Consider the following 27536-nt stretch of genomic DNA (forward strand, 5'->3'; position numbering starts at 1 on the left):
CTGTCTGCATGGGTATTTTTTTCCGTTCACATGGGCAGCACAAATCTAATAATGTGTAGCATTATCCTTAATGAGCTTGGCTGGAAGGCTGTGATATGGGGCTGTTTGTGGAGCGGCCAGCCCCATGCCGAATGACCAATCGCTTGTCATTAGAGCTGTCCCCTCACTTCCTCACTCATACGTCTTCTGGGGCAGAGACGAGGCGATAAGGTGCTAATGCGCCCCAAAGACTTATTAATGAACATAGATAGAAATGTGATATTGCGGCGAGGGGAGGAGAGGGGCTACAGTGGACCGTAAGAGGGACATTTCATGGGGCGGTAATTTGGCGGTAAAGGGGGGCTCTAATTAGATTACCACGTTTAGTCTGAAATGGTCTCGCCTACAGCTTATTGTGTCTTCTCTGTTTTTATGAGCTGAGCAGGTATGCTGAAAGGGGGGTTGTGGGATATTGTCGGGAAGATGTTGGATTGTAATTGGCTTTAAGCAGAAGGATGACAAGATGTAAGATCTGTTTTCAGGGCCCACTGTTTGTAAAAAGATGTTTGTCTTATTGAGAGAGTTGGAGGATGATAAATGACATGCACATTGAAGTCAACATTAAGTCATAAAGTCAACATCATTTTATTTCTGTGACATATAAAAAACATGATATTTAGCCAGGAAGAAATGTAGAACTGTAGATTATGTCTATCAGTATTTGATTCATCTTCATACAGATGAGGGGGTGGAAAATGGTCTTTTAAAAATAAACGAGTGGTTTTGGCTTCTTTGGTAGTTTCTCATTACTGTGACCTTTTCTATTCAATTCTTTAAGTTTTTTTTTCTGTACCTTTTTCCTCCTGCACATTTACACACAATTTGAGCTCCGGTGACTGTAAAATGCACAGCAATCAGTCATTAGGTCAATAATTGAATTTTGTAATATATTTTTGAAAGTCTCTTATATTTGCCAATCCTGTATTTATTTGGCCAAAAATACAGTAAAAAAACATTATATTGTGAATTATAACTACAATTTTAAATAACAGTTTTTTTGTTGTAATGTATGTTTTAATATATTTTATTATTTGGTATGAATTTCATACTTACAATAATATAAATTCATTGTTACTGTGATGGCAATGTTGAATTGTCAGCATCTTTACACCAGTCATGAGTGGCACAAGATCCTTCAGAAATCAGTCTAATATACTGATTTTGTGCAATTCTTATTATTGTCAATGTTAAAACAGCTGTGTTGTTTAATATTTTTGTTGAAAAGAACAGCCATTTATTTTAAATAATACAAATTGTTAAAAAAACAAAACGCACGCCTCAGATTCAATCCTGAACCTAGCAAAATTTTCGGGTATTTCGCATTTTTTGAAAAACTTACTTTTGTTAATTAATCCAAGGTTTTCACCCGAGGTGTGCATGGTCTTGGATGTCTCCAAAGTGCCACAAGCATCTACAAGGACATTTACATGTCTCAAAAAACATGGCCGCCATTGGCCGACGAAGTTTGAGCACCTGTTAAACAAGGTTAACGGAGGCCGATTGGAGCAAAACTCGTTGGGCCTGTTCGACTTACGGCCCCAAATGTCTGAGAGAAATTTGAAAGAAATTAGTAGGTTTTTCGCTCAATCTGGGGGAAAAAAACACTGCAGTGCAATTCTTTGGACTCTCTAGCTTAATAATTATCACTAAAATGTTGAAATTTACTCTTTGGGAAGCTATAACGGAGTCGCTTAGAAATGGGTCCTGTCCAAATTTGCCTGAAATCCTATAATCCAGGGACAGCCGTGGCCTAATGGTTAGAGAGTCTGACTCGTAACCCAAAGGTTGCGGGTTCAAGTCTCAATTCTGGCAGGGTTTGTAGGTGGGGGGAGTGAATCACCAGCTCTCTCTCCACCCTCAATACCACGACTGAAGTGAGTCCCTTGACCGAACCCCCCGTTGCTCCGGGTGTGTGTTCACGGTGTGTGTGTGTTCACTACTGTGTGTGTGTGTGTGTGTGTGCACTTGGATGGGAGAGCAGGGCACAAATTCCTAGTATGGGTTACCATACTTGGCCTCACGTCACCTCCTTTCCTATAAAGCCTAAAAGAAAACTCAAAACTTCACGAAACATGCTGAGCACATGCGACAGGTGATTCTAAACAGGCATGCAAAGGCGGCTCCAGCTCCAGCTGTTGTCCGAAATACTATTTCTATGGTAAATTACCTGGATTTGCCAAATATGCTTTTTTAAATCATTGATTCGGTGGTAACAGGCTTGCTAAATAATGTCTGTTTTCATATGTGCTCCCTGCTTGCAGCTATATTTGTTAAATATTTTTTTATGATTGAAGGTGAGTATCACTGTTACCAATTTTACTAATGTCCCCTAATATTTAACCATTGAATAATAGCCATTTAACATTACAGTGTAACTGAGAGCTGTCAATTTTAAAACTTATTCGACTCTTCACATAAACCCATTATTTACCTGTGCCCTTCAGCAAGTAGGAAATACATAGAAAATGGATAAAGTTATCAAACACTAAATACTAAATTAAATACAGAGGAATCCTTAAAGCTACAAAAGTTATTGATTTCCTCTTTTTTTCTTTTACGCGTTAATTTAATACACATCACAGCAGCTGCATTATTAGGTTATTTGGCTGCTATTACTTTAAGAGCTACCACTGTTGAACTTGAAGCGTGAAGTTTCATTTATGATTTAATGAATTTTGCACATTCTACGAGCACGGTATAACTGCTGACAGGACAGGAAAATTCATTTTTACTGACATAAAGCCTGACATCATCTCATATGACCTTTAGTTCACTGTTGTTCTACTGAAGCTCTTTTGACTAGCGCCTGGCACTGAAGTAAAGTTGAAGTGTGCATCTGAAAAGTCTCTTGTTTGATGTGGTCATAAAGACATTCTGCAAGAAAATAAATGCACTTCTTGTCAAGAAATAAAGAGACAGAAGCAGCAGTTGTGAGTTGTGTGGCCAACCCTAGCCTCGTCCCTGCATTAAATATTTTTAACGCTGTTAAACTGTAAAACTGCGTGAACATGTTAACTTCGACTGCACTAATAAAGAGCTATAAAAATGTTGAACACGTATTGTTTTAACAGTAAAATCCTGGATTTATGCATTCATTGCTATAAATGGAATAAGCCAGATCACTTTTCTTCTGTAATTCAGACATTTCTTCCCTCCATGTTTTTGTGTCATTGAGGTGACTGAGCACATCTTGCCATAATAAATCTAATTCAGATCTATATCTTCTTATCACAATGAGGACAGGCCGTTTAAATTCCTACCACAGTGTTGCCATGATCTGCACCACGGGCCGCCAATCGAATGTGGCATTTCTCAGAATGATATTACATGATTAAACAAAGATGGCTGAGATGAAAGAAAATCTCTCCGTCCAGACCGCCTTATCGTCCAATAAAACTCCAATCATTTTGTCACACGGTCACACACCCTGGAACGAAATGGCAGTCCCTGGTCTGCGACGGTGCAGCTGAAGGCTGGATGTAATTCATGGCTGTAATTTGAGCACGAGGCATGAGGTGAAGTGACGTGTGGGGCGGTTGGGCCGGTTGAAGGGGTTTTGGACTGCCGTCCCTGCCCTGCAGGGGAGCTGAGGGGACCTCCACGCCACACACGGCTATATTCCACCCAAATTAGATTGGGTCCGTCCCTGTGCTGCATCGCCTATCATGACTTCTCAGAGGCAAATTGGATTTGCAAGGGCTGCTGGAGAGGCTATCCAGAGCACGATCTTCCGATAGCAACTCTAAACCATGTTAACTAGACACTAAAGCGTGTCAGCGCGGCCGCTGGTGCCACAACGCACACATTTTTTCTTTTCTTCTCACAGCTGCTTTTTTATTCACTGTTTATTGTATAACATGCTCTCTGAAAGATTTAAAACCTTTTCTTGAGATTGCAAGTGAATTGTGAAAATTTGTCAGCCGTAATTGATACTTGTTGTCCATGAAAATATTATTGTATTATCTTAAATATATGTGACCCCGGACCACAAAACCAGTCATAAGGGTTAGTTTTTTGAATATGACATTTGTACATCGTCTGAAAGCTGCATAAATAAGCTTTCCATTGGTGTATGGTTTGTTAGGATACAACTTTTTGAAAATCTGGATTCTGAGGGTGCAAAAAAATCAAGATATTAAGAAAATTGTTAAAGTTGTCCAAATGAAGTTCTTAGCAATGCATATTACTTATCAAAAATTATGTTTTAATATACTTATGGTAAGAAATTTACAAAATATCTTCATGAAACATGATCTTTACTTAATATCCTAATGAAAAATCGATAATTTTGAGTGACCCACACAATGTATTTTTGGCTATTGCTACAAATATAACCGTGCTACTTAAGCCTGTTTTTGTGGTCCAGGGTCACATTTATTAAATATTTATGCATTATAATTATAAAAAAAATATTATTTTATTTTTAATTAAAATTCTATATAATAATACATAATTTTTTTAATAATCTATGCATTTTTATATTATATATTTATTGTCTTCCTGGCACAAAATTGTGAGTAAATTGAGAGAATTTATTAGCCATAAGTGTTATTTATTAGTCATGTTACTTATTATCAATGAAAATTATATTAATGTATTATTTTAAAATATATTCATTAAATATTTAATTATAATTGTTTTAATATATTATTTCATTATAATATTACATATACTATATAGTTAAAAAAAATGTTAATAATATAATTTTTATATTATATATTTATTAAAATTAAGTTATTAAAATTTAGCGGCCATAAATGTTTGTTATAGTCCATGAAAAAAAAATTACATGAATTATGAAATATTTTTAATAATATTTATTTGATAAATATATCTCTAATATATCATCATGTTAAAAAGTTTACATATTTTACTTTGTATTATAACTTTTGTTACATTTATATACTTACTGTTTGTTATTTATATATTATCATAAATGTATTATTTTATATTACCTAATGCCAGTTAATTATTTTGCTGCTTTTTTTTGTAGCACCATATAAAAACCAGTCACTGCCATATGCATTTGATGGTCGGACAGTATTATTTTTAGACCTCTTCAACTTGTGAGTAACAGAATTGATGACGTTCCTGTGATCCGCACTGTTTTAAATGACTTGAGCCGCAACCACAAACCAGAACTCTGCAGTTAAAGAAATGAATGATGTCCATCGCTGAATCCAAAGGACAGAGTTTGTCATTGGTTGCATAAAGGTTGCGGCCGTCGCCCGGGACAGTTGACGGGTCGCTGCGCCCATGGCCGTGGCAGTGATTGAGCGGGTCCCGGGAAGATGGAGTGATTGGTGGAAGATAGATGAGAGGAGGAGAGACGGACCGAGTGTCCGTTCTCTCAACTGTCACAGCGCAAGGTTAATAACGCTGGAGTGAATGCAGTCAAGATTCAATTCAAGCTAGTTCCATTTTTGCTTTTGTTTTAGAAAACGTGACAGTCATAAAATATGACCAACGCACAAGCTCAAGACTTTCTTGTATGGTTTCAGAGTAAACAATGCATGCAAGTGTATTATGGATGTGAACAATGAACATTCAGCCTTAGGTTACTATAGAAGAACCATATGTTTAATAATTATGCAAATTATCTAAATTACATTTTTATGTATTCTCTCTCCATACAGTTAAGACACCTGGGTAACGATGAAGTGCACATCGTGTGGTCTGAGCACTCGCGGGACTACCGGAGAGGCATCATTCCTACTGAGTTTGGAGACGTGCTCATCATTATCTACCCCATGAAGAACCACATGTACAGCATCCAGATCATCAAAAAACCAGAGGTGAGCTCAGTGCTAAAACCATATCGGTGAAAGAGATTCCTGTCTGTAAGTAGAGATGTCACAAACAAATGTTTTAATGAATATTTACAAGAGAAAATAATAGTTGAATTTATAAAAATGACCTTGTTCAAAAGTTTACATACACTTGATTCTTAATACTGCGATGTTACCTGAATGATCCACAGGGGTTTTTTTTTTTTTTTTTTTTTTTTTTTTTTAATGATAGTTGTTCATGAGTCCCTTATTTGTCCTGAACAGTTAAACTGCCTGCTGTTCTTCAGAAAAGTTTTTCAGGTCCCACAAATTCTTTGATTTTTCAGCATTATTGTGTATTTGAACCCTTTCCAGCAATGACTGTATGATTTTGAGATCCATCTTTTCACACTGAGGACAACTAAGGGATTCATCTGCAACTATTACAGATAGATCAAACGCTAACTGATGCTTTAAAAGGAGAAAGAGCTGGGGGGTGAAAACTTTTTGCATTTGAAAATCAGGGTAAATTTAACTAACTTTGTCTTCTGGGAAACATGTTAGTATTTTCTGTTGTTTCTGAAGGGCAGCACTAAATAGAAAAAAAAGATATTTAGGCAAAATAAGAAAAATGTGTACACCTTCATTTTGTTCAAAAGTTTTCACCCCCTGGCTCTTACTGCATAGTTTTTCCTTCTGAAGGATCCGTAAGCATTTGAACCTTCTCTGATAGTTGCATATGAGTCCCTCAGTTGTCCTCAGTGTGAAAAGATGGATCTCAAAATCATACAGTCATTGTTGGGAAGGGTTCAAATGCACAAAAAAGCTGAAAAACCAAAGAATTTGTGGGACCTAAAAAACTTTTCTGAAAGAGCAGCGGGCAGTTTAACTGTTCAGGACAAACAAAGGACTCATGAACATCTATCACTAAACAAAAAAACACAAACAAGTGTATGTAAACTTTTGAACGGGGTCATTTTTATAATTTCAACTATTATTTTCTCCTGTGGACTATATGTAAACATCTTTAGTATCTGATTCAGGTCAGTGCTAAATAAAAAATAACATGCATTTTGTTTGATCTCTCTTATTTTTGTAAAATAATTAACATTTTGCAGATTCTGCAAGGTGAATGTAAACTTTTGAACTCGGCTGTATATTATTAATAATAAATAGCTGTTTTAAATTGTAATAATATTTCATAAAATTGTTTTTACTGTATTTTTGATCAAATAAATACAGCCTTGGTGATCATAAGAGACTTGAAAAAAGTATTGCAAACAATTTCTGACCCCAAAATTTTGAATGGTAGTATAAAACTCTAATAACAAAGAGCGTTATATAAATAATAATTTATTTTATTACAAAAATTAACACTCTTATTGAGACTTTTTGACAATTTCGAACCAGTTAATTGAAGCAAATTGTCAGAACAGGCCTATAGACAAAATCTATTCAAATTCCCCGAAACCCCCATCCATACTCTGAGGGGAAAAAATCGATTTTAATGGTTGCTGAACAGAGAAATCGGTATACAGTAAAGCAGACATGTTTGTTTGTACATTAAATCCATTTGTTTTTCTGTAAATGAGCTCAATGTTTGGTACAGGAGACAGTGGAAGCATATCTGTCTTTGGGCACTACCAGCCATTGCTTCCTGCTCAGTTATGTCAGGGCTAATTGAATGAATGGGATTCTCAGAATCGAATTCCGCTGTGGAGATGGATCCGAGATGAGGGGCTCAGTCTTTCATGCAGTCTGAGGAAATGTAGAAAGATGGAGAGATAAAGAAAGACGAGGCCTGGCTTTTATGAAAGTCCATTTAGACCCCATTTCAGTGCATGAGGGCTATTCACTGTGTCTTTTCTGCTTAATGTCAGGGATTTTTTTATGTAACAGGCTGAAATACGTCGGAGGTTTTGACATTTCCATGCCTCCTTTTATTTGAAGGATAAAGCTGCTAGCTTATATGGTGTGCAAAGGCCTGTTCACAAAAAGTATGGTGCAACTAAGTATTTGCAAACAATGTTTTACACCAAAACTATCTATTCTGAAAACAAAAGTTTACCTGAATAAAATGATTTGTATCTAAAAACTACAATTCTGGAGTTTGGGTTCAGTGAAATTGTTATTTTGAAAGGAATTATCACTTTTGTTCTGCAAAGATGAATATTAATAGAAACAAAACCTTTGTAATGTTACAAAAAGTCAAATAAATGCTGTTCTTTTAAACTTTCTGCTCATCAAATAATCCTAAAAAATATCTCATGGTTTCCACAAAAATATTAGGCAGCAATGATTTCAACATTGAATAAAAATACATGTTTCTTGAGCATTAAATCAGCATATTAGAATGATTTCCAAAGGATAATGTGACACTGAAGACTGGAGTAATGATGCTGAAAATTTAGCTTTGCATCACAGGAATAAATTAGATTTTAAAATATATTACAATAGAAAACAGTTATTTTAAATTGAACTAATATTTCCCAATATTAGTTTTTTCTATATTTTTAATCATACAGACATCATTTAAATACATTAAAATATCTTCCAGACTCCAAAATTTTAAAAAAGTACTTTATAAAATAAAATAGATCAAAATGTTAAAACAAACCATCACAATACAATATTTCAGACTCTTTGTGAGTTTATAGAGATTCATTGTTTCATTTTATAATCGTGTCATACACATTTTTCATGCTGAAAATGTGGACTTATGGGAGTGTGAATAGACCTTAATACAGATTGAAATGTGTGTTTTGTTCCTGCTTGAAGCTTCTCACATTTTGCTCTTCATAGGTCATTAAGTGTTCATATATCATGTCATCTCACTTTCCACAGGTGCCGTTCTTCGGTCCCTTGTTTGATGGAGCCATAGTGGATGGAAATATCTTACCCACGGTGGTGCGAGCCACGGCCATCAACGCCAGCAGAGCTCTGAAATCCCTCATCCCTCTTTACCAAAATTTGTATCCTTTTCCCAGGCTTTAACGAGTGTGCATGTGTGCTTTTGTCATGTGTAAGGAGGCAGAAGCCTATTATCATTGTTACAGCCCGCTTGGTTGGTTTTCAGCTCTCTCATCCTGCAGTATAGACCTGGCTCACGTATGTAGGGATTGACTTGCGAGTGGTCAGGTTGGGCTCTGACGGGAGCAGGTAGAGCCGCTCAATAATTATTGATGTCTTATTTCTCAGCTCTGCACATGTAGAGCACCGCTCTCTGCTCGCCCAGTCAGGCGGGTGATGGAATCATTCTGATCACTCCTCAATGCCTGCTAACCGTGATGCACAGCCATTTGCTTTTACAATGCTTCTCTGGCAATTTGGTCTTCTCTTTTTCTCTGTCACACGATCTAAACCACTGCTCTTGTACGTAATCTTATTTTGGGGGGCCTTTTCAACCATTTTTCAGTTATTATTATACATACACAACATGCATTATCTCTTAGAATAAGCTTAAATAGTAGTATTTTTTGTTTACCTTTACATAATTATTAGGGCTGGCAATGTGGAAAAAGTTAAAAGAAATCAGTTTTTATAAATCCAACCTATATGAAATATAATTTATTTCTGTGATGCAAAGCTGGATTTTCAGCATCTTTACTCCAGTCTTCAGTGTCACATGATCCTTCAGAAATCAGTCTAATATGCTGATTTATTATCAATGTTGGAAACAGTTGTGCTGCTTAATTTTTTTTTTTTTCTTTTTTTTTTTTGGACGTGATACTTTTTTCAGGATTTTTTTTTTTTTTTTTGATAAATTTCATGATGGTGCTGCCACATGCAGTCATTGCCGAGAGAGAGAAAGTGATGATATTTTCCTATTTTCTCTCTTTGAAAGAAATTATTACTTTTATTCAATAAGGATGTGTTCAATTGATAAAAAGTGTTATTTTGAATAAAGGCTGTTCTTTTTATTTATCAAAGAATCCTGAAAAAAGATTTCTGAAAAAATATTAAGCAGCACAACTGTTTCCAACATTGATATATATACTTATTATTATTATTATATATATTTATTATATATATATAATAAATTAATCTATTATTATTTATTGTTAAATATTAAATTATTTTTTCATTTCTCATCTAATTCTGATCCTTTTTAACATTGCGATAAATTATTAAATTAATTGCAATTTCTAAACCACAATAAATTGACAGCCCTAATAATTTGTGGTGCTTGCCAAGGTATTGCTCATGTTTTAAGGTTAGTGATTTAGTATTACATTTCGGCTGTTGCTTTAAGTGATTGGACTGGAAAGTGGGGAAAAATCCAATAGTTTTATGTTGAAAGACGAACCTGAGCAATATCTACAGACCAGAATATCATTGATGGTTGGCTCTTTTGACCCTCAAAGTAGCGTCAAATAAAAAGGTTGTAGGCCTTTGGTCAGAACTTATAAGCAACTACCCACCCATCATGATTTCATGGTCAAGTGCTACTATAAAAAATTTAGTCTCTTTTACTTTGACAACTTGCTTTGTTTTGTCCAAAAAGTTCATGCTATGACTACAGCCACTGTATGGTTAAGATAATGTTCAGTATCCAAACCTTTCCAAGTCCAAATCCAGTCTGTCTCGTTGGCACCAAAGACCTTTAACCTTTCTTTAAGAGCGCTCTTTTCCTCTCAAAGAGAAGCTACTTCCAGAAAACAAAGCGAAGTCGGAGAGGAGGGTAGAAAACGAGAGAGAGAAGTGGGGGGGAAAGCGATTCTCATCTGCCATGTCCTCCAAGCCAGAGAGATTGTTTGGCTCAGCTTGAGTCTTTCGCTCGCAGCAATCTCGCCCATCTGTGTGCCTGTGCGGAGCTCGATAGTGGACTGAGTTATTGATTGGCGTGAGCCGCACAGGTCGATGCTCCTGACAGCCTGAATTACAGTAATCTGTCATTATCGACGGATGTCTCTCCAAACCTTTTCTCTCTCTCAGTCTTTCTCTTGGTCTGTTTTTCTTTCAGTCTGATTCCCTTTATTTTGAAACTATCCCTCCCTATTTTTTATTTTTTTTTACCTCTTTCAATGAGCGCCCTCGCACCTTCTTTCTTCTGTCCTGTGCGAATAATTGATGACTGTGAGGGATGGATGGCAGGCTAGTAGTGATTAGAAGATATATGTGCCAGACGAGCTGCTCTTCTACGATGAAATCGGGCCGTGCAACTGAGAGGACCCCAGGGATGCGAGGAAGGAAGTCGCAGTATCTCCTGCTTACCTGTTGATGGTGCCGCCACATGCAGTCATTGCCGAGAGAGAGAAAGTGATGAAACCTAATTGTCCCTCTAACATCCTCATATCTCGGAATCAATCACTTACCGGTGGTGTGGTAAAGTTGCTGGTTCAGTCCCCATAAGGAGCTAGCCATGAGCCATCAACAAATTTGTTCCACTCACCCTTGTCTTAATGTCATGAATCTAGATATCTAGAATTTTAGGGCTGGATTTTTTCAAAGATTTCCCAAATTTTATTAGATTAAAATTTACAAGTTCTCAGTTCAATTCAGTTTGGTTCAATTCTGATTAAAAAAATTCTTCGTTTTTTTTTTTTATTCAGTGAAAAAGAAAGGTCATAAGACCTTAATTTTTTCGGTATTTAGGCTACACTAATTGTGCTTTTTTTTTCACCAAAATAACTACCTCTTAAGAGTCATTTGTGTATGAATTACACTACCAGTCAAAAGTTTTTGAACAGTAAGATTTTTTTTTTGCTCTTTGTTTTTGTTCTAAGCCTGCATTTATTTGATCCAAAGTACAGCAAAACAGAAAAAAATTATTACATATTTTTACTATTTAAAAAAACGCTTTCTATTTGAATATATTTTAAAATGTAATTTATTTCTGTAATCAAAGCTAAATTTTCAGCATCAATACTCCAGTCTTCAGTGTCACATGATCCTTCAGAAATCATTCTAATATGCTGATTTGCTGTTCAAGAAACATTTTTGTTATTATTATTATTATTGTCAATATTTAAAACAAAAAGTTGAGTAGATTTTTTTTCAGGATTCTTTGGTGAATTGAAAGAACCAAAGATCAGAATTTATCTGAAATAAAAAGCTTTTGTAACATTATACATTATACCATTCAAAAGATTGGAGTCAAGTATATATATATATATATATATATATATATAAATATATATTATTTTTTTTATTTTTTTTATTTTTTCAGAAATTAATATTTTTATTTAGCAATTTATCAAAAGCTATGATAAAGACATATAATTTTACAAAAGATTTCTATTTTAGATAAATGCTGTTCTTCCGAACTTTCTATTCATCAAAGAAACCTTAAAAAAATCTACTTGGCTGTTTTCAACATAATAATAATAAATGTTTTTGAGCAGCAAATCACAATATTAAAATGATTTCTGAAGGATCATGTGACTGGAGTAATGATGCTAAAAATTCAGCTTTGAAATCACAGGAATACATTACATTTTAAAATGTATTCAAATAGAAAACCGTTATTTTAAATAGTAAAAATATTTCTAAATTTCAATGGTTTTGCTGTACTTTGGATCAACTAAATGCAGGCTTGGTAAGCAGAAGAGACGACTTCAAAAAACATAAAAAATCTGTTCAAAAACTTTTGACTGGTAGTGTATGCTACATTGATCATGCTGTAGGTTTTTAATTCACTAAAAAGAACAGTCTCATAAGTCTTATCATTTAGGATTTTGGCTACACTGGTTGTGCTGTATAGTATGTTTTTGATTCACTAAAAGAATCGAATCATAAGAGTCATTCATTTGGTAAATAGGACTGCACTGCTTGCATTGTTAGTCAGCCACAGTGTTTGAGTTGATTTGTGTAATTTGAAAAAAGTATAAGTGTGCATGGAAAGAACACATTGGCTCTTCAGTCTTTTTCCATCTGTATAATCAAGCTCATTTTCTTCCACCTGAATTGCTTTCCACGCTGAGCCTCAGTTTACCACATTGAGTTTCATAGAAAAATAAATTAGATTTGGTCTGGATACTCACATTAGGTGCTGTTCTTGCTGAAGAGGTCCTCATTTAGAAATGTTTAAATGATGCACCAACTGACACATGATTACAGTAGCCTCTTTAGCTCAGCTCATGCGCTGTGAGGTAAATTATCTAGATTTCGGAGATTTAAGAGAGACACCAGCATTTACCTTTTATACAAAGTACTTTGTCAAAACAACATATTTTTATCCCTAATTTCTACCCTGAACTTTTCATTCACTGTTCTCCCTTTTTTTTTTTTCATCTCTTCTCTTTTCTCATTCTGTAAGCCAACACGCCTCAACCTCTCTTTTGCCTGACTCTAAGTTCCAGTTCCTTCTCTTGGCCCCGGGCTGCGTCCATCTGCCTCCCCGCGCACTGATCCCTCATTCGGCATGACTGTGAAATTAGGTCCTGGAATGGAGAGAAAGGGGCCTCTTTGGTCTTAATGTCTGTTGGAGGGAAAGGGAAAAAAACAGCAGATAGCAGGTAGCTGGCGTGGGTCAGTGTTATGAATGCTGGGCAGACAAAATAACAGGGTTAAACCGCAGATAGCACAGGAGTAATCCAAAGGGCCATGTGTGGAAAAAGAGCCCGAGCTCGGGGCCTTCCAAGCAGCCTTAGTCTCTGAGGGCACCATGTTGGGTCTGAGTGATAAAATGTTCTGGGCTGCCATATGTGGAAGTGTGTGTGTGCGTTTGAAACACCCCATTTCGATTAGAGCTAGTTGACCTGTCTCGCCCCCAGGCTAGCGGATCGCCGCAGCTGTTAGTCTTGTAACGCATCCTGGAATGAAGTGGATCTAGATCTGGTCCTTCAAGCCCTGGTTGCACGGTGAGAGAAACCCACATTATCTGATCCGTCTGGCTCACGGCTGCGAGTTGGCCGGGGGGAGATTGGGTGTTTTTGGCTTGGGCCCGACAAAAAAAAAAAAACACGTAAGTCTAAGAGTCACGGCCATCTTCCATCTGTCAGTGGTCGATTGGGACGCAGGGGGAGAGGAGGGGACGTGCTAAGCGGCTTCCCTATTGGCCGTGCCAGTCCAGTGGTGTGTGTGGGACCGTTCCAGCTCCGGCGTGACAGCGGGGGCAGGCCCGCTGGCTGCTGATTGGCAGCGATAAGTGCCGGGCTGCTGGGGTCAGCATATGGCAGGGCGTGATAGCGGAGAGAGTGGAAGAGCTTTGGGTCATAGCCTCCTTCCTTCTGACTCTGGCTTTTCCAAAGGCAACCGAGCTGATGGAAGCAGCAGGCCAGCGCTTCCCCTTTTGTCCCCATGCTTGAGCGGCCCGCGCACACACACTCAGCGTAGCTACAGCCAAACGCCTAACGGGCAGCGCTGCCACACACTGCCAGCTCTCACAATGGGCCCTATTGTGTCCCAGTAACAACGTGGTTTGCTGGTGTGTGTGTGTGAAGGGGGATGGAAGGTTGCGCTATTCACTAATTGTCCCATCAGTGGTGAAAAAGAGGGTGGAACAGATTAAGAAGGGGGGGTGGGATGATTTGGGGTATTGGTGGGGTCAGTGCTTAATTGCTTTTGCCATTTTCTTTCTCTCTCTGTTTGTATCTCTCTTTATTTTGTGCATTAGTAATTGTGCAAGCGGCACCCGTCGCTGTTGTTTTTTTCCAGCACAGTTCACCTCAGTGGCATTAATATGTCTATCAATCACTGAGCCACTCCTCCCAAGTTTTCTGCCGTTTTGACCTGTTAGCACCGACAGCTTCATCGGCTTCAGACTTTCCAGTCAGTCAAACACAGGCCGTGTGTGAATGAGTGAGGTGCAGGGTGTGTTAACAAAAAAAATGTTGTTGTGTGGCCCCCTCCGGCTCGGGATAGATTGGTAAACAACAAGCTCCCTGGGGGTGCATGGCGATGGGGAATGTGGGTCTGACTCTTACGAAGTGTTTAGGATGCGCTGCAGGCTTCTCACATGGAGTTTGTGGTTAGTGTAGCAGACACATGTCTGTCTGTATTTCTATCATTCTGTCTGTCTGTCATTTAATCTCTGTTGTTCTGTCATTCGTTCAACCGTTATATCTGTTGTTCTGTCTCCCTGTCTGCCTGTCTGTCATTCTGTCGTTCTCTCTATTTTTCTGCTTGTTTATCTGTCTGTCTGTCAGTCTGTCTGTCAGTCTGTCTGTTGGTCGTTCTATCTGTTGTTCTATCTATCGATCTGTCTTTCTGTCTCTCTATCTCTCTATCTATCTATCTATCTATCTATCTATCTATCTATCTATCTATCTATCTATCTATCTATCTGTCTATCTGTCTATCTGTCTGTCTTCCTGTCTCTGTCTGTCTGTCTCCATCTATCTGTCTTTCTGTCTCTATGTCTTTCTGTCTGTCTATTCTATCTATCATTCTATCGCTCTATCGTTCTCTATTTATCATTCTATCTGTCGTTCTATCATTCTATCTATCGTTCTCTCATTCTGTCTATCGTTCCATTTATCATTCTATCGTTCTCTCGTTTTGTCTATCTATCTCTTTCTATCATTCTATCTGTCGTTCTATTTATTGTTCTGTTTATCACTATCCTTTTCTCATTCTGTATATATCTACCTATCTGTCTGTTGTTCTATCTATCATTCTATCTATCATTCTCTCGTCTCTCTCATCTATCATTCTATCGCTCTATCTATCGTTCTATCATTCTATCGTTCTATCATTCTATCGTTCTGTCTCTATCTATCATTCTATCTATCTATCGTTCTATACGTCTATCGTTCTATCTGTGGTTCTAGCATTCTATCTATTGTTCTATCATTCTATTTGTCGTTCTTTCTGTCATTCTATCTGTCGTTCTATTTATCGTTCTGTTTATCACTCTTATCATTTTCTCATTCTGTAAAATTCAAATTCAAAATTGCTTTATTGGCATGACTGTAAAAAAAATACAATATTGCCAAAGCTATGTATATGTAGAGGAACTTAATAATAACAATGAGAAAATGTAAAGATATTATAACAATTTAAACTGAAATAACAAAATAGAGAAACTGTGTGACAAAATAGAACGTGTGAACGTTCATTCTGTATATATCTACCTATCTGTCTGTCTGTTCTGTATCATTATATCTATAATTCTCTCTTTCTATTTATCTGTCTGTCCTTCTATTATTTTATCTATCTATCTATCTATCTATCTATCTATCGCTGTCTATCGCTCTATCATTCTATCGCTCTATCTATCGTTCTCACTCTATCATTCTATCTATCGTTCTATCTATTGTTCTATCATTCTATCGTTCTGTCTATCGTTCTATTTATCATTCTATCATTCTCGTTTTTGTATCTATCTATCTATCATTCTATCGTTCTCTCGTTCTATCTATCGTTCTCTCGTTCTCGTTCTCTCATTCTCTTGTTCTGTCTGACATTCTCTTATTATATAGTTCTAGCTATCGTTCTATTTATCATTCTACCTGAATAAGGGCCTAAACAAAAATAAGAAAAGTAATAAAAATATCTTCACATCTGGCATTGTTTTGTCTAGTGGAGCTGTGAAGATAATCCGCAGAACTAGACAATAATGTACTATTTTATTAAAATGTTGCAAGTTTGTCCATCTGCGCATCAAAACCTGCTGAAACATGTTAGAAGATAAACACGCCTTGTGCAAATTCAGGCCTCAACCGTTTCTGCGAAGCTAAATGTGATTTAAAGAATTAATAGCCATGGCATTTGAAAGCCGTGGTGAAAAATCTCCACTCTCAGTGGAACCACAAAATCAGGTTACTGTTTAAAAAAGACATGCACGGGAGGCAGATGGCAAGCCCACCTTCACTCATTCATACTAATCAGGACCGCCACGTACGTGTAGCTCGGCGTACACGCAGCCCTCTCTGATAGCATTAGCGCTGACTTGCACGTCGTGAATGTTAAATAAATGTTGCATTTGCAACGGCAGCACGCACATCACTTTCCCCCTGGGGCGCGGGGACAGGACGCAGGGCGATAAATCGGCCCGGCCGCTCTCGAGGCTGTATTTCACGAGCCCTTCAATTTGGTTTCAGCCGAGATTAATAGGAGAGGCTGTGATGCTGGAGCCCGGGCCCAGATCAGTGTCTCGGAGCCCCAGGCAACGGTGCATTAGCCTGGGCTATCTCTCCTCTCATCTGCTTGTGCCACGCGGAGACATTGGCCGTAATGACGCGGCTATGGCAGCCAGCCGCAGCACCGTGCCTCGCTAATAAAATCACTGTTAGGGCCACGATATCAGCAGGCATCAGATGGAAAAATAAACCGATTAGCCTGCACTTCAGGGCACACATAGATTTCTGTAATTATACTCTGTAAAACTCCTCAAATTTGATTATTTGTGTGATGTTTTTCTCTGTCACTTTTCTGATCTCGTTCTCTTTCTCTCTCTGTGTCTCGAGCGTCAGTGCCGATGTACTGGCGGATTTTGCCTGCTCAGATCTTTGTTTTTGAGGTTTATGTTCTGAATGGTTTTGATCAACACTTTGATATTTGTTTAGATGGTTTCTGTGTAGATAATTAAGTAGATCCAGATTAGATTGCTTGATCGATGGCAAAGTTAAGGGTAGATGATTTAAAGAAATAAAAAATTGCTTAAAAAGTGAATCTTTCTCAGGCCATCCAAGATGAGATGATGTAGATGAGTTTGTTTCTTCATTGGAACAGATTTTTGAGAAATTTAGCATTATATCACTTGCTCACCAATGGATCCTCTGCAGTGAATGGGTGCTGTCAGAATGAGAGTCCAAACAGCTGCTAAAAACATCACAATAAAGAACTATACAAGAAGTATGAATACCTTAATGATAGATTTGTTCCTTACAAACACTTAGATTTTTGCTTCTCAAGAGGTTAATTGTTGTTAATTGGATTATTGTGAGGTTTTTATCAGCTTTTTGGAATTGCATTCTGACGGCACCCATTCACATTGGGTGAACAAGCGATGTAATGCTTAATTTCTCCAAATCTGTTCTGATGAAGAAACAAACACATCTACATCTTGGATGTTCTGAGGGTGAGGAAATCTTCAGCAAATTTCTTTTTGTGGGTGAACTATTTCTTTAAGCAGCGTGACTGAGACTGTATATCGGCTAAGTGATTTCTCACAGGGTTTGACAGACGTGTCCCGACAAAAGCACCTGTGGAGACCCTGCGGTTTGTGGTTTGAGTGAGCGGACTCCTCTGCGCATATCCCATTGGGTTGTGTGTGAGGATACGAGAGCCGTTCGGCAGCCGGACTGTGGCTCTCTCTGTGGGGCTGCGGATTCTGCTCTGGGTTTCTTTTGAAAGGTGCCAATGCTGTCCTACGGAGGAATTCTCAGCACAGATAATAACAACCACGCCATGTGGAGAAAATGACTGATCATGTGTGTAATTAAAACAAGGCGTGTGTGTGTGCGCGATTTGGGACAGTGTTCTCACCGGGCTCATCAGTTACTGTGCTGTGTTAATTTGCAAGGCGAGAGCAGGGAATAGCTGTGCTCTCGGATAGTGTAGATATTGGCCGCGTGTCATCCTTGTGCTGTCACACATCCGATTGTCCCAGAACTCTCAAATGAACTGATGTTTCCAGGCACAGATGTCCTTTGAGATGCTGTGTTCATACTATATTTTCTGATTCATTTGGACATCAGTTCAGCGTAATGAATATGCTGTAGCCGAGCTCATGCACTGCTCAGATTTGAGAATGCCTTTTAAATTCAAATTGAGTTTCTTAATTTGAATTGGATTTGAATTCAGGTGACAAACGGGATGCAGAATTAACTTAAATTTTAAAATTTGAATGTAAAGAAAAATTCAAAGAAATTAATATAAGAGATTTTAAAGACAAACTTTAAATTTTGAAAAGTTTGGGGTCAGTAAAATTTTTGAAAAATGTTTTAGAACTCTCTTATGCATAACATTTTTTGGAAAATACAGTAAAAACTGTAATATTGTTAAGTATTATTACCGGGGGTGCGCATAAGTGGTACACAGGTGCGCATGCATGACTAAATTAAACAAATGAAGCACCGTGTAAATAAGTTTAGACAACTCATTTGCATACCGACATGGTTGACAGCTGTTAATGCACAATTCAACATTTTAGATTGACTAACTGTAATACTGTATAAGATTTCAATTCGAAACTAAAGCATAAATCTGCTTCACTCGGCAAGGCTAAAACCAGCAGCGCAAATGTTAAAAAGTAGAAAATTTGTATAAAAAAAAGTTACAAAAAATAAATAAATAAATAAATTAAATATTAGCAGTTTTTTAAGTGTACTATAATTTTTTTTTTTTTTTTTTTTTTTTTTTAATACTCATTTTTATTTTCATATAATGGTATTATCACACTTGATTAAAAATGATTCTTTTGGTTATATATTTATAAAAAAAAATGAACTAAATAAAATGCAATAATATTATTATAAATATTATTCATTTATTTATTTTTTATAGTTTTATTTACATAGTTATATTTAATGGGTCACACTATGCAGTGTGTGGACCAAACCAAATCTTCAGGTGCTCTCATGAGAACCAGACCGAAAAACATATGTATACCTGTGATTATTACAATTTAAAATAATTAATTAATTTTTCAAATTATAATTTGGAAATTAATTTTATTTGATGCAATTTTTATGACATTTTTATGTTATGCAAAACTAAATTTTCAGCATCATTTCAGTCTTCAGTGTCATGTGATCCTTCAGAAATCATTCAAATATGCTGATTTGTAGCTCAAGAAACATTTATTATTAATGTTGAAAACGGTTGTGCTGCTTAATATTATCTTTGAAAACTGTAATGTTTTTGTAAAGATTCTTTGATATTTTTATTTTTTATTTTGTAACATTATAAATGTTTTTATTAGTTGTGACAGTAAATCTGTCAAAATTCATCTTTGCTAAAAAAAAAAAAAAAAAAAAACTACTGACCCCAAACTTTTTGAACTGTTATTGACATTTCATCCTATTTTTGTGGTCCAGGGTGTAAGAAAACTTCATTTCCATCTGTGTTGAAATTCTTGAAATTACAGTCAGTAAATTCCTCTTCCTTTTCAAATTCCAATTTAGATTCCAATTCCAACTTCCCATGGGATGTGGCCAATTCAATTCAAATTCACAATCATGAATTAAAAGTTTTCACCATGGTCATTATATCATTATAACAGTGGCTTTGGTGTCTCTTAGAGGTCATTGACGTCTACCTAAGTGTTGCCATGTTGTCATAGAGTAGTTGTCGGGGTCAAGGTGGATGACATGACTTTGACATCGTGAAAAGCTTCAACTCTTTTCTAGAGGCGTGTTTCTGTTCTCCAGCGCTGCCGTCGGCTTTGAGAGGGGGAGGGAACGAAATCGAGGGTAGCAGGAGTGATCAATTTGGAGGCTATCAGCACCAGCATGTTCGGAGTGCTGAATTAACACACCACCAGGGACTGTTCCTGGAGCCCACCACGAGCCCTTCACTCCTAATGTGCTAACAAGCTCACTTTTGCTGTCTCTTCAGTGGCAATTTCTCTCTTTCCTTCCAGAGCCCAGGAGTTCAGCGCGGTGACAATGAAAAGCTCCGTAGGAGGGGGGGAAGAGGCCAGGAGTATTTTTTCCCCCCTTCTGCCTTTCATCCACAGGGAAAATGAGTTTCTGGTAATGCACAAAAGGCTCTTTTTTATCCTCCTCTCCTCTTCGAGCATGTGATGCTAGAGAGGGCGCGAGAACCCGGCACGCACTCTCTTAAAAGGACTTTCTCCTTTTTAACAAGCCGTCATAAAAAAAACACCACCCATCAAAAATTCAATTACAGTGGATGCAAGGCCCGGGTTATTTGGGTGAATACATGGCGCAAAAAAGAGAGAAGGGAGAAAAGAAGAACTGTTTTTCCCTTTACCTCTCTCTTTGTGACACACAAAGAGCATCTGAAGTCAACAGCGGAGAGGATTTGTTGTCTTGGTGACAGGGTGGCATTAGAGGCTCATCTCAGGTTCAGGATGGTGACCACATGTTGGGCGGCTCTGAGAGGGCTATTAAGACGCACAGCGGTGCTGCTCACGCTCTGCTCTCGCTGTTTGGAACTATCGGACTATCGGCATAAAATCTGGTTCAATTTGCAGCTTGTTCTGGCCATGAACCATCTACGTAGCAGAGTTGTAGTCAGGACTAGATCCTCTCTACAACCCAGATCTTGATTTATACTAGAAAATTAAAGACCAAGACTAGACCCTCAAGACTCTTAATCTTTTCAGTCTAATAACATAGTTCTCTATTTTAGTGACCTGAAATGGTTCAAAAGCTATTGAGAATGCCTTTTAAATTCCAATTGAGCTTCTTAATTTGAGTTGGATTCTAATTCAGGTGACAAACGGGATGCAGAATTAACTTAAATTTTAAAATTTGAATGTAAAGAAAGATTCAAAGAAATTCATGTAAGAGATTTGAACTTTGAAAAGTGATCTTGACTTATACCAGAAAATTAAAGACCAAGACTCTTTCAATCTTTTCGGTCTAATAACAAGGTTCTCTATTTTAGTGACCTGAAATTGAGCAAAAGCTGATTTAATCCCAGCTTTTATACTTCTCAGATATTTTACATTTTGTAAATATTTCATCATTTCATATTCAGTGTAGCTTTACGCTGACTGAAATAGCAACTAAGTTGTAAAATCTGTTTTGTGCAGCCGTACACTGCTGTCAAAAGTTTGAGGCTGGTCAAATATTTTAATATCTCACCAAGGCTGTATTTTTTTCTTCAAAAAATAGAGTAAAAACAGTAATATTGTGAAATATTATTGCCATTTAAAATAACCATGTTCTGTTTGAATAGATTTTAAAATGTAATTTATTTTTGTGATGGCAAAGCTGATTTTTTAGCAGCCATTACTTCTTCAGAAATCATTCTAATATACTTATTTGGTGATCAAGAAAAATCCTTTTTATTATCAATTTTGAAAACAGTCGTGCTTCTAAACAGCTGTTATTTGAAACAGAAATCTTTTGTAACATTACAAATGTCTTTACTTTCACTTTTGATTAATGCATCCTTGTTGAATTAAATGTATAATTTCTGTCTCTTCTTTTTGAAATACTTAAAGGAATAGTTCACCCAAAAATGAAAATTCTGTCTTTAATTACTTACCCTCATGTGGTTCCAAACCTGTAAGACCTTTGTTCATCTTCAGAACACAAATTAAGATATTTTTGATGAAATCCAAGAGCTATCTGACTCTGCATAGATAGCAACGCAACAAAATTAATGACTTTATTCAACATTTTCTACTCTTCCTTGTCAGTCTCCGATGCACATTCACAAGAGTACCACAATGCATGCAAGAAATTGAGTAAAGTTATTTTTGTTTTCTTTGCACACAAAAAGTATTCTTAAAGCTTCAAAATGTTCAACATGGACTATTATAACAATGTCCTTACTACCTTTCTGGGCCTTGAATGTGCTTTGCTGTCTATGCAGAGTCTGAAAGCTCTTGAATTTAATAAAATGAACAAAGGTCTTACGGGTTTGGAACGACATTTTTATTTTTGTGTGAACTATTCCTTTAACCCCCAAATTTTTTTAAAGGTATTTGTTTTATTGAATTTACATTTGTGTATATATCTGATTAATGTTTTGTGTGTAGGATAGGCAAGTTTTGTGCAGCATAAATTAGTGTGTGAATTATCTGTTAGTAGTTCATGAGACAGTGGCGCTCTTAGTTTTTAATAATATGAAAGTGCAGAACAGCTAGGCCACAGTTTAAGTCTACACTCAGAAGCTCTGAATTAATTTGTTGCAGTCGTGACTGAAATGTTTCAGTCAGTCAGACCATATGAGTGCTATTCTGAGCTGTTAACACGGCTGTCAAGACCGTCATCGGCTCTGTCATGTTCTGCTTATGGTTGTAGTACAGCATGTGTCTAATTACGTCGCACCCACAGACACTTTTTCTCGCTGCTTTCCCTTCTCCTCTGTGGGAACCTCTCACCCACTCACACTAGGGTCCGCTCTCAAACAGCGGGGCCCGTAGGCAGGAAACGGGTCTGCTGGAGACAGGAAAAGGCAAACGACAGATCTGCGTGAGTGTTGCATTTCCTAGTGGAGACGCTTCCTACGTGTTCCTCTTCACCGGCAGAAACACCCAAAGAACTAGAGCCGAGAATATCTTCCCCCTGCCTCGTCTCAGCAGGACCTCCGTTTCTCTCCGTCTTTTTCGTCTCACACGCGCTCCGTTTCTCCAGTGATGCAGCATCCGTCGTTATCCGAACCGTGTGCTCTTGGCTTACTAAGTTATGAATGCAGCAACGACCATATGCCACCGGTCTACTTAATCAAATCGTCCCCATTAACAGAATCCCTCCGTTTTTAAACCCATACACAGCAGCATAATCCAATCCCTTCCATTTACTCAATACCATCATTTTTCTTAACCGAATAACACAGACAGTAAGATGTCCATTGATACCCAATGTCACCATACGTAAAGCAATGACAGCTTCGTAATACGGTTTACAGTAGGATGGGAGAATTATTAACCCGTGGCATCCTGGCTAACTGTTTGACCCCTATTGATGTGTTTTTGTCGCTTATGAAATCGATGCACCAATCTTGTTTGACTTAACTCGTGTGTTTATCAGCTACGAAGAGAGAGCAAGATATCTGGAGACGATAGTCCAGCACCACTTGGAGCCGACGACGTTTGAAGACTACGCGGCTCGTGTTTTCTGTCCTGCACCTTTCCACCATCTTCCCTCTGAAGCAGGTGGGCATTGACTTAATGAATCAATTCTTAATTCATGTCATTTTACACCTTCACTCACAGTTTCATTCAGTTCCAGGCTTGTAGAATCACATGCACACTTACTTTCTATTCAGTCACATCACCTTTGCTATTTGTACATGTATATTTTCATGCCTTTGGCAGATGATTTTATCCAAAGCAACACTGCTTTTGATAAACACTTAAGTTTGAGGTCATTAAGATTTGGTGTTTTTGAAAGAAGTCTCTTATGCTCACCAAGGCTGCATTTATTTGATCAAAAATGATGTCAAAATGGTAATATTGTGAAATATTATTACATCTCAAACACCAGTTACCAATGTTGAAAACAGTTGTGCTGCTTAATATTTTTTGCAGAAACCGTGAGGCATTTTTTATTTTATTTTGATCCATTAAATGTAAAAAACAGCCGTTATTTGATTATATAAATGTCTTTACTCTCACTTTTAATTAATTTAATGCATCCTTGATGAATAAAAGTTTCTTTCAAAATAAAATCTTACTGACCTCAAACTTTTGAACATGTATTTCAAGAAGCTCCTTCGTTTTCTGGGAATCAAACCCATGGCCTTGGCTAATGTCATGCTCTACTATTTGAGCTACAGGAATGCTAACCTTAAAATGAACATGGCAGCTGAACTTGAACCAAAGGCAGTCCAAAAATAGCGTTAAACCCAAGAAATTTCTGAGAAAACAATTGCAGATTGAGAATTCATTGATCTTTTCCCCCAATCACTCATTATCCAAGCCTTTCATTTAAGGACACATGCATAACTGTACACAAGTTAATTTTTTTTAGTTCAATCATTGCAAAGCAATTTGCTTTTGGGCTGGAAAACGATCTTTACTTGAGTCGTTTTTCAAACCTAAAGCTTTTTATTCTGGCTTTTGTGTTGGGCTCCTGCTACCTTTTAAACCCAAATGTTCATTTATCTTTTTTTCTTCTTTTTCATTCCCATTTTATTTTTTATTTTGTTTATTTTATGTTTCCCCTTCAGATCATAATCTATCACTTGTGTATATCTAAAGGTAAGATTCCTGAAGATGCCGTATACTGAGGCTGCCTGATTGTTTGGCTTGTAACAACGTTATGAGCTCTTTCTCTTTTTGCTTCACCTTGTTTGTTTGATTCCTTTTTAGACTGAAACATGTCCCTTGTTTTTCCATTTTCTCTGTATTTTGTTCAGTGGGAAGTCTGCATCATTCATTGCATGGCATGTTCACACCAGATCCCTAACACTGACCAATATTTACACTCTTCAATCTTTCTCAAACGTCACTCCTCTAGGTTCCAAGAATTCATGTATGTGTCCAGCATGATCTCACAGCTTCACTCACCTCATCTTCTGTTCTTTGTCACACATCTGTCTGTCTGTCTGTCTGTGTAAATGTTGAATGAAAGCACCAGAATGGTACAGTATAACAGCTCTTATATGGATAATAGAGCTCAGCAGCATTTAGCAGCTTTTGTTCCGGAAGTATTTTTCCTGTTCCGTAAGCACTTCTTCTAAAAACATATAAAGTTGGAGTCAAAACTTTTACATACACCTTGCAGAATCAGCAAAACGTTAATTATTTTATTTTATGAATTTATAAAAAATGACCCTGTTCAAAAGTTTACATACGCTTGATTCTTAATACTATCTTACCTGAATGATCCACAGCTGTTTTTTTTTTTGTTTGTTTGTTTAGTGGTAGTTGTTCATAAGTCCCTTGTTTGTCCTAAACAGTTAAACTGCACACTGTTCTTCAGAAAAAAATCCTTCAGGTCCCACAAATTGTTTGGTTTTTCAGCATTTTTGTGTATTTGAACCCTTTCCAACAAGGACTGTATGATTTTGAGATCCATCTTTCACTCATATGCAACTTTTACAGAAGGTTCAAACGCTCACTGATGCTTCAGAAAGAAAAACGAGAGCCGGGGAGTGAAAACTTTTGAACAGAATGAAGATATGTACATTTTTCTTATTTTGCCTAAATATCATAAGCTACAGAAGATACTTCTGTTTCCCAGAAGACAAAATAAGTCAAATTTACCCTGAGTTTTCACCCCCTGGCTCTTAATGCATAGTTTTTCCTTCTGAAGGAAGCATCAGTGAACATTTGAACCTTCTGTAACAGTTGCATTTGAGTCCCTCAGTTGGATCTCAAAATCATACAATTATTGTTGGAAAGGGTTCAAATACACAAATCTGTGTAACCTGAAGAACAGCGGACAGATCTTCTAACTGTTCAGGACAAACAAGGGACTCATGAACAACTATCACACAAAAAAAAGCACAGCTGTGGATCATTCAGGTAACAACACAGTATTAAGAATCAAGTGTATGTAAACTTTTGAACGGGGTCATTTTTATAAATTCAACTATTTTCTCTTGTGGACTAGATGTAAACATCTTTTATGTTAAATATTTTATTTAGGTCAGTACTAAATAAAAAAACAACATGCATTTTGTATGCTCCCTCTTAATTTGCTAAAATAATTAACATTTTGCAGATTCTGCAAGATAATGTTGCATTTTGTGATTATGTGAATGGCATTTTATTTCCGGAACCCTACTGCTGAGCATGATTGCTTTTCAGAAGTCATTCAGGTGCAACTTTTACACATGATATCCTTGTATTATTCAAAACAACTGGAGAGTATTACATGTGGTGTTGCAGTATCGTTTCAGTGAGGTTGGTGCCACAGCATTCGTTTTTAGACTTTACTTACTAGCGGGTGGTAATCCTGACATCTTTTTGCGTTGTGTATGTGTAAGTTGAGTGGATGAGTGTCTCTGTGTGTGTATGAATAATAAACTGCCATGAGTGTGTGGAGAGATCAGCTCTTGCATTTGTTGTCTTGTATTTTATGTGCACCTGCTACTGTTTTCCCTCTCAGCCTGCTCACACCTTTATCTTGTATCTCTTCTTCTCTTTTTCTTCCTCCTGTCTTTTTTGTATCCTTTCTCTTACATTCCACATCTGTGCCCATCACTTTGCATCTTTTCCGGCCCCTCTCTCTATCTGTCCATTCTCGCACCCCAAGAGAGAAATGCTGTGATTTTTCTGCTCCTTCCCAAACCTCAACTAGAAAACATTGGGCTCATCAAGGTAAAGGGAAAAGGCTTGAAACGGAAGGTCTTTCACGCTAGCTGTGAATGGTATGCTGGAACTGAAAATGGCAAAGTACCTTCTTCTTTGTGTTTTTTCCCCCCACTCCATTCCTCTTTTATAATGTAGTTTGTGTTGCGATATCATAAATGCATCCCTGTCGGTCTCATCGAGGGACGAGGTGTCAGATCTCAGCGTTGATTAGTCCCAGCATCCCCTGTCATTCGCTCTGTGAACTTCACCCACAATGCACTGGTGCATTAAAGGATTAGTATGCTTCCGGAACTAAGATTTACAGATAATTTACTCACTCCCTTGTCATCCAAGATGTTCATGTCTTTCATTCTTTAGTCATAAAGAAATTAGTTTTGTTTTTTTTCTCTCCTTTTACCCTTTTTACCCTTTTTTGTAAAGGCCGTTTGACCTTCTTTGTACATTCATTTTGTAAACACTGAGTCGGTACTTTTGCAGCAATGTAGGACGATTTTGAAGATGGGAGTTTTTTGACATACCCTAACTGTATTAAACCTGCATGCGCATCGCAGAACTACATTGTAAAAAACAGTTTGTTGGGTGGGTCAACTTAAAATAATTTGTTCATTTTAAGTTCAGTCAACTCAAAAAAGGTTAGTCAAATTGAGATGTTAAGTTTTACAAAGTCACAACTTAGATATTTGAGTTGATTCATTTCAAATTTTAAGGCAGCCGGGTAACAAACACAGCTTTTATGTTTAACAAACCAAATTTTTGTTTAGTCAACTCGAATATCTAAGTTGTCACTTAGTATAACTTAACATTTCAAGTTCACTAAACTTATTTGAGTTGACTGAACTTAAAATTTTAAGGCAACGGGGTAAATTATTTTAAGTTGACTCACCAATTTTTTTTACAGTGGAGACAAGATGAGCATTAGAGGTTAAAAAGTATATAAA

At 37.1% G+C, this 27536-nt stretch overlaps 1 protein-coding gene across 8 annotated transcripts in view; it reads left to right on the forward strand.

Moving 5' to 3' along the window:
- Positions 1 to 27536, forward strand: part of ralgapa1 (Ral GTPase activating protein catalytic subunit alpha 1) — a 101314-nt gene that overhangs the window by 71575 nt on the left and 2203 nt on the right. For 4 of the 8 annotated variants that reach the window (XM_073827613.1, XM_073827617.1, XM_073827618.1 and 1 more), the window contains 4 exons: positions 5676 to 5834; positions 8652 to 8779; positions 23366 to 23490; positions 26540 to 26654. In XM_073827613.1, coding sequence (XP_073683714.1) covers positions 5676 to 5834; positions 8652 to 8779; positions 23366 to 23490; positions 26540 to 26654 — 527 coding nt within the window. Of the gene's footprint in view, positions 1 to 5675; positions 5835 to 8651; positions 8780 to 23365; positions 23491 to 24506; positions 24538 to 26539; positions 26655 to 27536 lie in introns of all 8 variants that reach the window. The other 4 variants (XM_073827616.1, XM_073827620.1, XM_073827615.1 and 1 more) reach the window with 2 other exon arrangements.

Source organism: Garra rufa, chromosome 21 (assembly GCF_049309525.1).
Source record: "Garra rufa chromosome 21, GarRuf1.0, whole genome shotgun sequence".
NCBI lineage: Eukaryota > Metazoa > Chordata > Actinopteri > Cypriniformes > Cyprinidae > Garra > Garra rufa.